The sequence below is a fragment of the Pleurodeles waltl genome, chromosome 8, assembly GCF_031143425.1.
Source record: "Pleurodeles waltl isolate 20211129_DDA chromosome 8, aPleWal1.hap1.20221129, whole genome shotgun sequence".
Taxonomy (NCBI): Eukaryota; Metazoa; Chordata; class Amphibia; order Caudata; family Salamandridae; genus Pleurodeles; species Pleurodeles waltl.
This window is the reverse complement of record NC_090447.1, coordinates 1,543,598,148-1,543,610,161: the sequence shown is the minus strand read 5'-3', so window position 1 is coordinate 1,543,610,161 and position 12,014 is coordinate 1,543,598,148. Positions and strand designations below refer to the sequence as shown.

The window sequence follows — 12,014 nt, the reverse complement described above, 5'->3', positions numbered from 1 at the left end:
ACAGCCACTCACTAAAGCGATACCCGACCCCATAAGCAGAGCTCTGTGGCCTCACGACCTGTGTCACGGTTCTTACCATCTCCTGAGCTTCAGCAGAAGGAGCTTTGTGGACATTGGTGCAATGAGTCGCCTCGCAGGAGGTCCTAGAGCAGAGTCACAGCTCTGGACTCAAAGCTCGGAGTTAAAAATGCACTATCATGGGGTAGAGTTCCTACTGTCTGCCAGGAACAAGCAACCACTCTGCCAAGCCTGGCTGAATGTCATGAACCTGAACAGATTCAGACCCCAGTTCTCATCCTTTGCAGTCATGTGGACTCACCCTGGACACTAGACTCACCCTCAAAGAACACATCCCCAAGGAAACTGAGGCAGCTTGGTACCAACTCTCGTTACTAAGTCCTGCTTCTTAGAGCCAGCGACACGCCTCTGCAAAGACCCCTATATAGACCACTCCATGACGCCGAGGTAACACCAATTGCACCCTCAGAGCTCTGCTTCCACTCTTTGGCTGAGGCCCTGCACAGCCCTCCTCTGCCTCTTCAGTGGATGTGTGCTACACACACACACACACACACACACTCTTACTAGAAGAAACAGCAGGGCTGTTGCACAAGTTTCCATGGTTCTGTGTGTCCTAGGGTGAGTAGGAGGGTGTTTGGAGTCAGCTCTTTCCTCTCCATTGGTCTTCTGATGCTCTGTGCAGGTATTAACTGTCGAACACAGACTTGGTGACCTTGGCCAGTCTGATGTGTGAACTGACCACCAACCCCAGGGCCAGCTCCCGAATGACTGTCTGGATGTCTTCCACAGTCTCATGGAGCTCCAGGATACCACCCTCCGCCCGCTGTCCTTTGGGTATTACAGTCTCACGGAGCTCAGAGATACCACCGTCCACCCACTGTCCTTTGGGTATTACAGTCTCATGGAGCTCCAGGATACCACCGTCCACCCACTGTCCTTTGGATAATACAGTCTCATGGAGCTCCAAGATACCACCGTCTGCCCACTGTCCTTTGGATAATACAGTCTCATGGAGCTCCAAGATACCACCGTCCACCCACTGTCCTTTGGATATTAGTCTCAAGGAGCTCCAGGATACCACCCTCCGCCCACTGTCCTTTGGATATTAGTCTCAAGGAGCTCCAGGATACTACTGTCTGCCCATCATCTTTTGGATATTACAGTCTCATGGGGCTCCAAGATACCACTGTCCGCCCATGGTCCATTGGATATTACAGTCTCATGGAGCTCCAAGATACCACCGTCCGCCCGCTGTCAGCGGGCACCATCATCCCTTGGATATTGGTGGGTTCCCCCACACCTTTATGCTGGTAACCCCCATCTTTTTCTCTTGTTCATAGCTTTTCACCCCTGTTTCAGTCCTGTGCCTCACTGCCACCCATCCTTGGATCACTCATGCTAAACTCCTGACAGACGGAGGTCTTCCCACTCTGCCGTCTGCACTCACACACTAAAATGTACCCCCTGAGTAGAAACTCTGTAGTTTCCTTGGAATGGACCCTGTGTAACCCACAAAGCGCAACAGTGAGATGAGACGCATGCGCAGGATCCGCCTCACATCCTCGTCACAGTGAAAAGAGCTGTGAGTTCTCTCCTCTTCAGCAGGTTACCGCAGGGTCTGGTTTACGTGTCCTCTGCTCTGCTGGAGGGGGTCCTGCGCTGCCCCCATCAGACCGGTAGTCTACCCGGGTGTACGCCCACCTCGCCACCCGCACCAGACAGGCGACATAGGCCACCACCAGCTGCAGGCACCCACCAGATCTGTGTCCTCAAAACTACTGAAAACTTGCAGTCAGGTGATGCGCCCACCACCGCTGTGTCCTCAAAACTACTGAAAACTTCGAGTCAGGTGATGCAGCCATTCTGGTGCAGGCATGTGTTACACCGCCTGCTTGTGTACGTCAGTGCAGTTATCCGAGATGTGCCAGCGCTATCCCTAACTATGGAGATAGGGTCGGTCTTGGCTGCAGCGCACGCATTGTGCGTCAACCTCCTCAACCCATAATTCCATCTACTCTCAATCTTACTTGTTTAAGACTTTTTGGATTAAAATATTGTCTCTGCTTAAGAAATACATGCAGAAATCAGTAGCTGAAAAGCAACTGAGCGCTTCCCTGGCTTCAAGGGGCTAAATGACAGGCGCACGCCTCTCCTGGCATCTTCTGGGCGATAGAAGTGACGGTGCCCGCCTCTGGGTCAGTGAAGTCAGGAGCCATTAGCACCCAGTTTATGGTACATCAGACCCCAGGATTGATCACCAGTTAAAGTATATCATTCACCTATCGTGATCTCCCTGGATTGGGATCTACTGGAATGGGAGATGGTGGGATACGGTAATGAGTGCACGCTCCACACCTGTAGATTGTGCTTATTCTGCCAGCCCAATGACCGCAGCTGTGTCCTTCCCGGGTCCCTGGTGGTAGCTCTGCCCTTCCTCACCAGCATCATGTGTCCCACCTCAGCCCCATCTCCTCCTGCTATCTCCCCCTCTCTCACTACATCTGTCGTTAGTCTCTCCCCTGCCTTTACCGTATCCTCCTCTCCGCCAGCTCATCCCTCTCACCAGCTTGTTCTTCCTGCACTCCCTGCCCAGCTGATCCGCCCTCGCTGTCTCCTATGCTTCCTGCTTCCCTTGTTTCTACCCTCTTCCCTCCTCTCCCTTCTCGGCCCTTCCCTCCTGCCTCCTCTCCCTTCTCTACTCTTCCCTCCTGCCCCTTCCCTCCTGCCCCTTCCCTTCTCTACCCTTTCCTCCTGCCCCTTCCCTTCTCTACCCTTCCCTCCTGTCCCTTCTCTACCCTTCCCTCCTGTCCCTTCTCTACCCTTCCCTCCTGTCCCTTCTCTACCCTTCCCTCTTGTCCCTTCTCTACCCTTCCCTCCTGTCCCTTCTCTACCCTTCCCTCCTGTCCCTTCTCTACCCTTCCCTCCTGCCCCTTCTCTACCCTTCCCTCCTCAATCCTGCCTCTTCTCTACCCTTCCCTCCTGTCCCTTCTCTACCCTTCCCTCCTGCCTCTTCTCTACCCTCCCCTCCTGTCCCTTCCCTCCTGCCTCCTGTCCCTTCTCTACCCTTCCCTCCTGTCCCTTCTCTACCCTTCCCTCCTGTCCCTTCTCTACCCTTCCCTCCTGCCCCTTCTCTACCCTTCCCTCCTGCCCCTTCTCTACCCTTCCCTCCAGCCTCCTGTCCCTTCTCTACCCTTCCCTCCTGCCTCCTGCCTCTTCTCTGCCCTTCCCTCCTGCCCCTTCTCTACCCTTCCCTCCTGCCGCCTGCCCCTTCTCTACCCTTCCCTCCTGCCTCCTGTTCCTTCGCTACCCTTGCCACCTCTGCACCCCTTGGTTTCTCCCTATCCTGCCTTGTTGTCATCTCTCTGCCCCTTGGTTTCTCTCTCTTCCTGCCTTGTTGCCATCTCTCCACTCCTTGGTTTCTCTCTCTTCCTACCTTGTTGCCATCTCTCTGCCCCTTGGTTTCTCCCTCTTCCTGCCTTGTTGCCACCTCCGCACTCCTTGGTTTCTCTCTCTTCCTGCCTTGTTGCCATCTCCGCACCCCTTGGTTTCCCCCTCTTCCTGCCTTGTTGCCACCTCCGCACCCCTTGTTTTCTCCCTCTTCCTGCCTTGTTGCCACCTTGCCACTCCTGGGTTTCTCCCTCTTCCTGCCTTGTTGCCACCTCCGCCCCTTGGTTTCTCTCTTCCTGCCTTGTTGCCACCTCAGCACCCCTTGGTTTCTCTCTTCCTGCCTTGTTGCCACCTCCGCACCCTTGGTTTCTCTCTCTTCCTGCCTTGTTGCAACCTCCGCACCCTTGGTTTCTCTCTTCCTGCCTTGTATCCACCTCCCCACCCCTGGGTTTCTCCCTCTTCCTGCCTTGTTGCCACCTCGCCACCCCTTGGTTTCTCTCTCTTCCTCCTTGTTGCCACCTCCGCAGCCTTGGTTTCTCCCTCTTCCTGCCTTGTTGCCACCTCCGCACCCTTGGTTTCTCTCTCTTCCTGCCTTGTTGCCACCTCTCCACCCCTTGGTTTCTCTCTTTCTGCCTTGTTGCCACCTCCCCACCCTTGGTTTCTCTCTTCCTGCCTTGTTGCCACCTCCACACCGTTGGTTTTTCTCTTCCTGCCTTGCTGCCACCTCCCCACCCCTTGGTTTCTCTCTCTTTCTGCCTTGTTGCCACCTCCGCACCCCTTGGTTTCTCTCTCTTCCTGCCTTGTTGCCACCTCCGCACCCTTAGTTTCTCTCCTCCTGCCTTGTTGCCTCCTCCACACCTTGGTTTTTCTCTCTTCCTGCCTTGTTGCCTCCTCCACCCCTTGGTTTCTCCCTCTTCCTGCCTTGTTGCCTCCTCCCCACCCCTGGGTTTCTCCCTCTTTTTGCTTTGTTTCCACCTCCCCGCCCCTGGGTTTCTCCCTCTTCCTGCCTTGTTGCAACCTCCGCACCCTTGGTTTCTCTCTTCCTGCCTTGTTTCCACCTCCCCACCCCTGGGTTTCTCCCTCTTCCTGCCTTGTTGCCACCTCGCCACCCCTTGGTTTCTCTCTTCCTGTCTTGTTGCCACCTCCACCCATTGGTTTCTCCCTCTTCCTGCCTTGTTGCCACCTCCGCACCCTTGGTTTCTCTCTTCCTGTCTTGTTGCCACCTCCACCCATTGGTTTCTCCCTCTTCCTGCCTTGTTGCCACCTCCGCACCCTTGGTTTCTCTCTCTTCCTGCCTTGTTGCCACCTCCCCACCCTTGGTTTCTCTCTTCCTGCCTTGTTGCCACCTCCACACCGTTGGTTTCTCTCTTCCTGCCTTGCTGCCACCTCCCCACCCCTTGGTTTCTCTCTCTTCCTGCCTTGTTGCCACCTCCGCGCCCCTTGGTTTCTCTCTTCCTGCCTTGTTGCCACCTCCACCCATTGGTTTCTCCCTCTTCCTCCTTGTTGGCACCTCCGCAGCCTTGGTTTCTCCCTCTTCCTGCCTTGTTGCCACCTCCGCACCCTTGGTTTCTCTCTCTTCCTGCCTTGTTGCCACCTCTCCACACCGTTGGTTTCTCTCTTCCTGCCTTGTTGCCACCTCCCCACCCTTGGTTTCTCTCTTCCTGCCTTGTTGCCACCTCCCCACCCTTGGTTTCTCTCTTCCTGCCTTGTTGCCACCTCCACACCCCTTGGTTTCTCTCTCTTCCTGCCTTGTTGCCACCTCCGCACCCCTTGGTTTCTCTCTCTTCCTGCCTTGTTGCCACCTCCGCACCCTTGGTTTCTCTCCTCCTGCCTTGTTGCCACCTCCACACCGTTGGTTTCTCTCTTCCTACCTTGTTGCCACCTCTCCACCCCTTGGGTTCTCTCTTCCTGCCTTGTTGCCACCCCCACACCCTTGGTTTCTCTCTTCCTGCCTTGTTGCCACCTCCGCATCCTTGGTTTCTCTCTTCCTACCTTGTTGCCACCTCCGCACCCCTTGGTTTCTCCCTCTTCCTGCCTTGTTGCCACCTCCCCACCCTTGGTTTCTCCCTCTTCCGGCCTTGTTCCCACCTCCCTACCCTTGGTTTCTCCCTCTTCCTACCTTGTTGCCACCTCCGCACCCTTGGTTTCTCTCTTCCTGCCTTGTTGCCATCTCTCCACTCCTTGGTTTCTCTCTCTTCCTACCTTGTTGCCATCTCTCTGCCCCTTGGTTTCTCCCTCTTCCTACCTTGTTGCCACCTCCCCATCCTTGGTTTCTCTCCTCCTGCCTTGTTGCCACCTCCACACCGTTGGTTTCTCTCTTCCTACCTTGTTGCCACCTCTCCACCCCTTGGTTTCTCTCTTCCTGCCTTTTTGCCACCCCCACACCCTTGGTTTCTCTCTTCCTGCCTTGTTGCCACCTCCGCACCCTTGGTTTCTCTCTTCCTACCTTGTTGCCACCTCCGCACCCCTTGGTTTCTCCCTCTTCCTGCCTTGTTGCCACCTCCCCACCCTTGGTTTCTCCCTCTTCCGGCCTTGTTCCCACCTCCCCACCCTTGGTTTCTCCCTCTTCCTACCTTGTTGCCACCTCCGCACCCTTGGTTTCTCTCTTCCTGCCTTGTTGCCATCTCTCCACTCCTTGGTTTCTCTCTCTTCCTACCTTGTTGCCATCTCTCTGCCCCTTGGTTTCTCCCTCTTCCTACCTTGTTGCCACCTCCCCACCCTTGGTTTCTCTCTTCCTGCCTTGTTGCCACCTCTCCACCCCTTGGTTTCTCCCTCTTCCTGCCTTGTTGCAACCTCCGCACCCTTGGTTTCTCTCTTCCTGCCTTGTTTCCACCTCCCCACCCCTGGGTTTCTCCCTCTTCCTGCCTTGTTGCCACCTCGCCACCCCTTGGTTTCTCTCTTCCTGTCTTGTTGCCACCTCCACCCATTGGTTTCTCCCTCTTCCTCCTTGTTGCCACCTCCGCAGCCTTGGTTTCTCCCTCTTCCTGCCTTGTTGCCACCTCCGCACCCTTGGTTTCTCTCTCTTCCTGCCTTGTTGCCACCTCTCCACCCCTTGGTTTCTCTCTTCCTGCCTTGTTGTCACATCCACACCGTTGGTTTTTCTCTTCCTGCCTTGCTGCCACCTCCCCACCCCTTGGTTTCTCTCTCTTCCTGCCTTGTTGCCACCTCCGCGCCCCTTGGTTTCTCTCTTCCTGCCTTGTTGCCACCTCCACCCATTGGTTTCTCCCTCTTCCTCCTTGTTGGCACCTCTGCAGCCTTGGTTTCTCCCTCTTCCTGCCTTGTTGCCACCTCCGCACCCTTGGTTTCTCTCTCTTCCTGCCTTGTTGCCACCTCTCCACACCGTTGGTTTCTCTCTTCCTGCCTTGTTGCCACCTCCCCACCCCGTTGGTTTCTCTCCTCCTGCCTTGTTGCCACCTCCACACCGTTGGTTTCTCTCTTCCTACCTTGTTGCCACCTCTCCACCCCTTGGTTTCTCTCTTCCTGCCTTGTTGCCACCCCCACACCCTTGGTTTCTCTCTTCCTGCCTTGTTGCCACCTCCGCACCCTTGGTTTCTCTCTTCCTACCTTGTTGCCACCTCCGCACCCCTTGGTTTCTCCCTCTTCCTGCCTTGTTGCCACCTCCCCACCCTTGGTTTCTCCCTCTTCCGGCCTTGTTCCCACCTCCCCACCCTTGGTTTCTCCCTCTTCCTACCTTGTTGCCGACTCCGCACCCTTGGTTTCTCTCTTCCTGCCTTGTTGCCATCTCTCCACTCCTTGGTTTCTCTCTCTTCCTACCTTGTTGCCATCTCTCTGCCCCTTGGTTTCTCCCTCTTCCTACCTTGTTGCCACCTCCCCACCCTTGGTTTCTCTCTTCCTGCCTTGTTGCCACCTCTCCACCCCTTGGTTTCTCCCTCTTCCTGCCTTGTTGCAACCTCCGCACCCTTGGTTTCTCTCTTCCTGCCTTGTTTCCACCTCCCCACCCCTGGGTTTCTCCCTCTTCCTGCCTTGTTGCCACCTCGCCACCCCTTGGTTTCTCTCTTCCTGTCTTGTTGCCACCTCCACCCATTGGTTTCTCCCTCTTCCTCCTTGTTGCCACCTCCGCAGCCTTGGTTTCTCCCTCTTCCTGCCTTGTTGCCACCTCCGCACCCTTGGTTTCTCTCTCTTCCTGCCTTGTTGCCACCTCTCCACCCCTTGGTTTCTCTCTTCCTGCCTTGTTGCCACATCCACACCGTTGGTTTCTCTCTTCCTGCCTTGCTGCCACCTCCCCACCCCTTGGTTTCTCTCTTCCTGCCTTGTTGCCACCTCCACACCGTTGGTTTCTCTCTTCCTGCCTTGCTGCCACCTCCCCACCCCTTGGTTTCTCTCTCTTCCTGCCTTGTTGCCACCTCTGCGCCCCTTGGTTTCTCTCTTCCTGCCTTGTTGCCACCTCCACCCATTGGTTTCTCCCTCTTCCTCCTTGTTGGCACCTCCGCAGCCTTGGTTTCTCCCTCTTCCTGCCTTGTTGCCACCTCCGCACCCTTGGTTTCTCTCTCTTCCTGCCTTGTTGCCACCTCTCCACACCGTTGGTTTCTCTCTTCCTGCCTTGTTGCCACCTCCCCACCCTTGGTTTCTCTCTTCCTGCCTTGTTGCCACCTCCCCACCCTTGGTTTCTCTCTTCCTGCCTTGTTGCCACCTCCACACCCCTTGGTTTCTCTCTCTTCCTGCCTTGTTGCCACCTCCGCACCCCTTGGTTTCTCTCTCTTCCTGCCTTGTTGCCACCTCCGCACCCTTGGTTTCTCTCCTCCTGCCTTGTTGCCACCTCCACACCGTTGGTTTCTCTCTTCCTACCTTGTTGCCACCTCTCCACCCCTTGGTTTCTCTCTTCCTGCCTTGTTGCCACCCCCACACCCTTGGTTTCTCTCTTCCTGCCTTGTTGCCACCTCCGCACCCTTGGTTTCTCTCTTCCTACCTTGTTGCCACCTCCGCACCCCTTGGTTTCTCCCTCTTCCTGCCTTGTTGCCACCTCCCCACCCTTGGTTTCTCCCTCTTCCGGCCTTGTTCCCACCTCCCTACCCTTGGTTTCTCCCTCTTCCTACCTTGTTGCCACCTCCGCACCCTTGGTTTCTCTCTTCCTGCCTTGTTGCCATCTCTCCACTCCTTGGTTTCTCTCTCTTCCTACCTTGTTGCCATCTCTCTGCCCCTTGGTTTCTCCCTCTTCCTACCTTGTTGCCACCTCCCCACCCTTGGTTTCTCTCCTCCTGCCTTGTTGCCACCTCCACACCGTTGGTTTCTCTCTTCCTACCTTTTTGCCACCTCTCCACCCCTTGGTTTCTCTCTTCCTGCCTTGTTGCCACCCCCACACCCTTGGTTTCTCTCTTCCTGCCTTGTTGCCACCTCCGCACCCTTGGTTTCTCTCTTCCTACCTTGTTGCCACCTCCGCACCCCTTGGTTTCTCCCTCTTCCTGCCTTGTTGCCACCTCCCCACCCTTGGTTTCTCCCTCTTCCGGCCTTGTTCCCACCTCCCCACCCTTGGTTTCTCCCTCTTCCTACCTTGTTGCCACCTCCGCACCCTTGGTTTCTCTCTTCCTGCCTTGTTGCCATCTCTCCACTCCTTGGTTTCTCTCTCTTCCTACCTTGTTGCCATCTCTCTGCCCCTTGGTTTCTCCCTCTTCCTACCTTGTTGCCACCTCCCCACCCTTGGTTTCTCTCTTCCTGCCTTGTTGCTACCTCTCCACCCCTTGGTTTCTCCCTCTTCCTGCCTTGTTGCAACCTCCGCACCCTTGGTTTCTCTCTTCCTGCCTTGTTTCCACCTCCCCACCCCTGGGTTTCTCCCTCTTCCTGCCTTGTTGCCACCTCGCCACCCCTTGGTTTCTCTCTTCCTGTCTTGTTGCCACCTCCACCCATTGGTTTCTCCCTCTTCCTCCTTGTTGCCACCTCCGCAGCCTTGGTTTCTCCCTCTTCCTGCCTTGTTGCCACCTCCGCACCCTTGGTTTCTCTCTCTTCCTGCCTTGTTGCCACCTCTCCACCCCTTGGTTTCTCTCTTCCTGCCTTGTTGTCACATCCACACCGTTGGTTTCTCTCTTCCTGCCTTGCTGCCACCTCCCCACCCCTTGGTTTCTCTCTCTTCCTGCCTTGTTGCCACCTCCGCGCCCCTTGGTTTCTCTCTTCCTGCCTTGTTGCCACCTCCACCCATTGGTTTCTCCCTCTTCCTCCTTGTTGGCACCTCTGCAGCCTTGGTTTCTCCCTCTTCCTGCCTTGTTGCCACCTCCGCACCCTTGGTTTCTCTCTCTTCCTGCCTTGTTGCCACCTCTCCACACCGTTGGTTTCTCTCTTCCTGCCTTGTTGCCACCTCCCCACCCTTGGTTTCTCTCCTCCTGCCTTGTTGCCACCTCCACACCATTGGTTTCTCTCTTCCTGCCTTGTTGCCACCCCCACACCCTTGGTTTCTCTCTTCCTGCCTTGTTGCCACCTCCGCACCCTTGGTTTCTCTCTTCCTACCTTGTTGCCACCTCCGCACCCCTTGGTTTCTCCCTCTTCCTGCCTTGTTGCCACCTCCCCACCCTTGGTTTCTCCCTCTTCCGGCCTTGTTCCCACCTCCCCTCCCTTGGTTTCTCCCTCTTCCTACCTTGTTGCCACCTCCGCACCCTTGGTTTCTCTCTTCCTGCCTTGTTGCCATCTCTCCACTCCTTGGTTTCTCTCTCTTCCTACCTTGTTGCCATCTCTCTGCCCCTTGGTTTCTCCCTCTTCCTACCTTGTTGCCACCTCCCCACCCTTGGTTTCTCTCTTCCTGCCTTGTTGCCACCTCTCCACCCCTTGGTTTCTCCCTCTTCCTGCCTTGTTGCAACCTCCGCACCCTTGGTTTCTCTCTTCCTGCCTTGTTTCCACCTCCCCACCCCTGGGTTTCTCCCTCTTCCTGCCTTGTTGCCACCTCGCCACCCCTTGGTTTCTCTCTTCCTGTCTTGTTGCCACCTCCACCCATTGGTTTCTCCCTCTTCCTCCTTGTTGCCACCTCCGCAGCCTTGGTTTCTCCCTCTTCCTGCCTTGTTGCCACCTCCGCACCCTTGGTTTCTCTCTCTTCCTGCCTTGTTGCCACCTCTCCACCCCTTGGTTTCTCTCTTCCTGCCTTGTTGCCACATCCACACCGTTGGTTTCTCTCTTCCTGCCTTGCTGCCACCTCCCCACCCCTTGGTTTCTCTCTCTTCCTGCCTTGTTGCCACCTCCGCGCCCCTTGGTTTCTCTCTTCCTGCCTTGTTGCCACCTCCACCCATTGGTTTCTCCCTCTTCCTCCTTGTTGGCACCTCTGCAGCCTTGGTTTCTCCCTCTTCCTGCCTTGTTGCCACCTCCGCACCCTTGGTTTCTCTCTCTTCCTGCCTTGTTGCCACCTCTCCACACCGTTGGTTTCTCTCTTCCTGCCTTGTTGCCACCTCCCCACCCTTGGTTTCTCTCTTCCTGCCTTGTTGCCACCTCCACACCCCTTGGTTTCTCTCTCTTCCTGCCTTGTTGCCACCTCCGCACCCCTTGGTTTCTCTCTCTTCCTGCCGTGTTGTCACCTCCGCACCCTTGGTTTCTCTCCTCCTGCCTTGTTGCCACCTCCACACCGTTGGTTTCTCTCTTCCTACCTTGTTGCCACCTCTCCACCCCTTGGTTTCTCTCTTCCTGCCTTGTTGCCACCCCCACACCCTTGGTTTCTCTCTTCCTGCCTTGTTGCCACCTCCGCACCCTTGGTTTCTCTCTTCCTACCTTGTTGCCACCTCCGCACCCCTTGGTTTCTCTCTCTTCCTGCCTTGTTGCCACCTCCCCACCGCTTAGTTTCTCTCTTCCTGCCTTGTTGCCACCTCCCCACCCTTGGGTTCTCCCTCTTCCGGCCTTGTTCCCACCTCCCCACCCTTGGTTTCTCCCTCTTCCTACCTTGTTGCCACCTCCGCACCCTTGGTTTCTCTCTTCCTGCCTTGTTGCCATCTCTCCACTCCTTGGTTTCTCTCTCTTCCTACCTTGTTGCCATCTCTCTGCCCCTTGGTTTCTCCCTATTCCTACCTTGTTGCCACCTCCCCACCCTTGGTTTCTCTCTCTTCCTGCCTTGTTGCCACCTCCCCACCCCTTGGCTTCTCTCTTCCTGGTCTTTTCACCTCTCAGTCCCCCAGAAGGGACCTTGAGGGTGCAGCTCACCTCTTCTTGGCTAGAAGTGGGCTGGCCTTGAGGTGGTGGTAAGAGGAGAGACATGAACGCTAACGTGCCGTGCATGTGATAGTGGGAGCTTATGAGAGCACATGAGGTGTATATTCTGCTTGCTTTTTGTTTCTATGTCTGGTGACTTTCTGACACTTTTCTTCTCTTGCCCTCGGCAGTGTTAAAACTGGGCCCCGAAGCCTTCAAATTTGATGGTGGAGCTGAGGCCGTGGCCGTGCGACAGAACGAGAAATACTACATTCTGCGGCCCGAGGTGATCGAGACCTACTGGTACATGTGGAGGTTCACACACGACCCCAAATACCGGCAGTGGGGCTGGGAAGCTGCACAGGTAAGTCCTGTCCCTGGAGGGTGTATGGCACTGGGTCCTGGCAGTGTCCATCTTGATGGCATTGTTGCCCACTGCTGGCTCTGACAAGGCTGCATGCCAGGGCAGATTACCACCCACCCTTGGTTCTGGG

The 12,014-nt window shown here is 56.0% G+C and overlaps 1 protein-coding gene across 2 annotated transcripts in view; it reads left to right on the top strand.

Annotated features, from left to right (window-relative positions):
* Window positions 1-12,014, top strand: part of MAN1A2 (mannosidase alpha class 1A member 2) — a 315,131-nt gene that overhangs the window by 270,741 nt on the left and 32,376 nt on the right. For both annotated transcript variants that reach the window (XM_069203015.1, XM_069203014.1), the window contains exon 12: window positions 11,712-11,884. In XM_069203015.1, coding sequence (XP_069059116.1) covers window positions 11,712-11,884 — 173 coding nt within the window. The remainder of the gene's footprint in view (window positions 1-11,711; window positions 11,885-12,014) is intronic.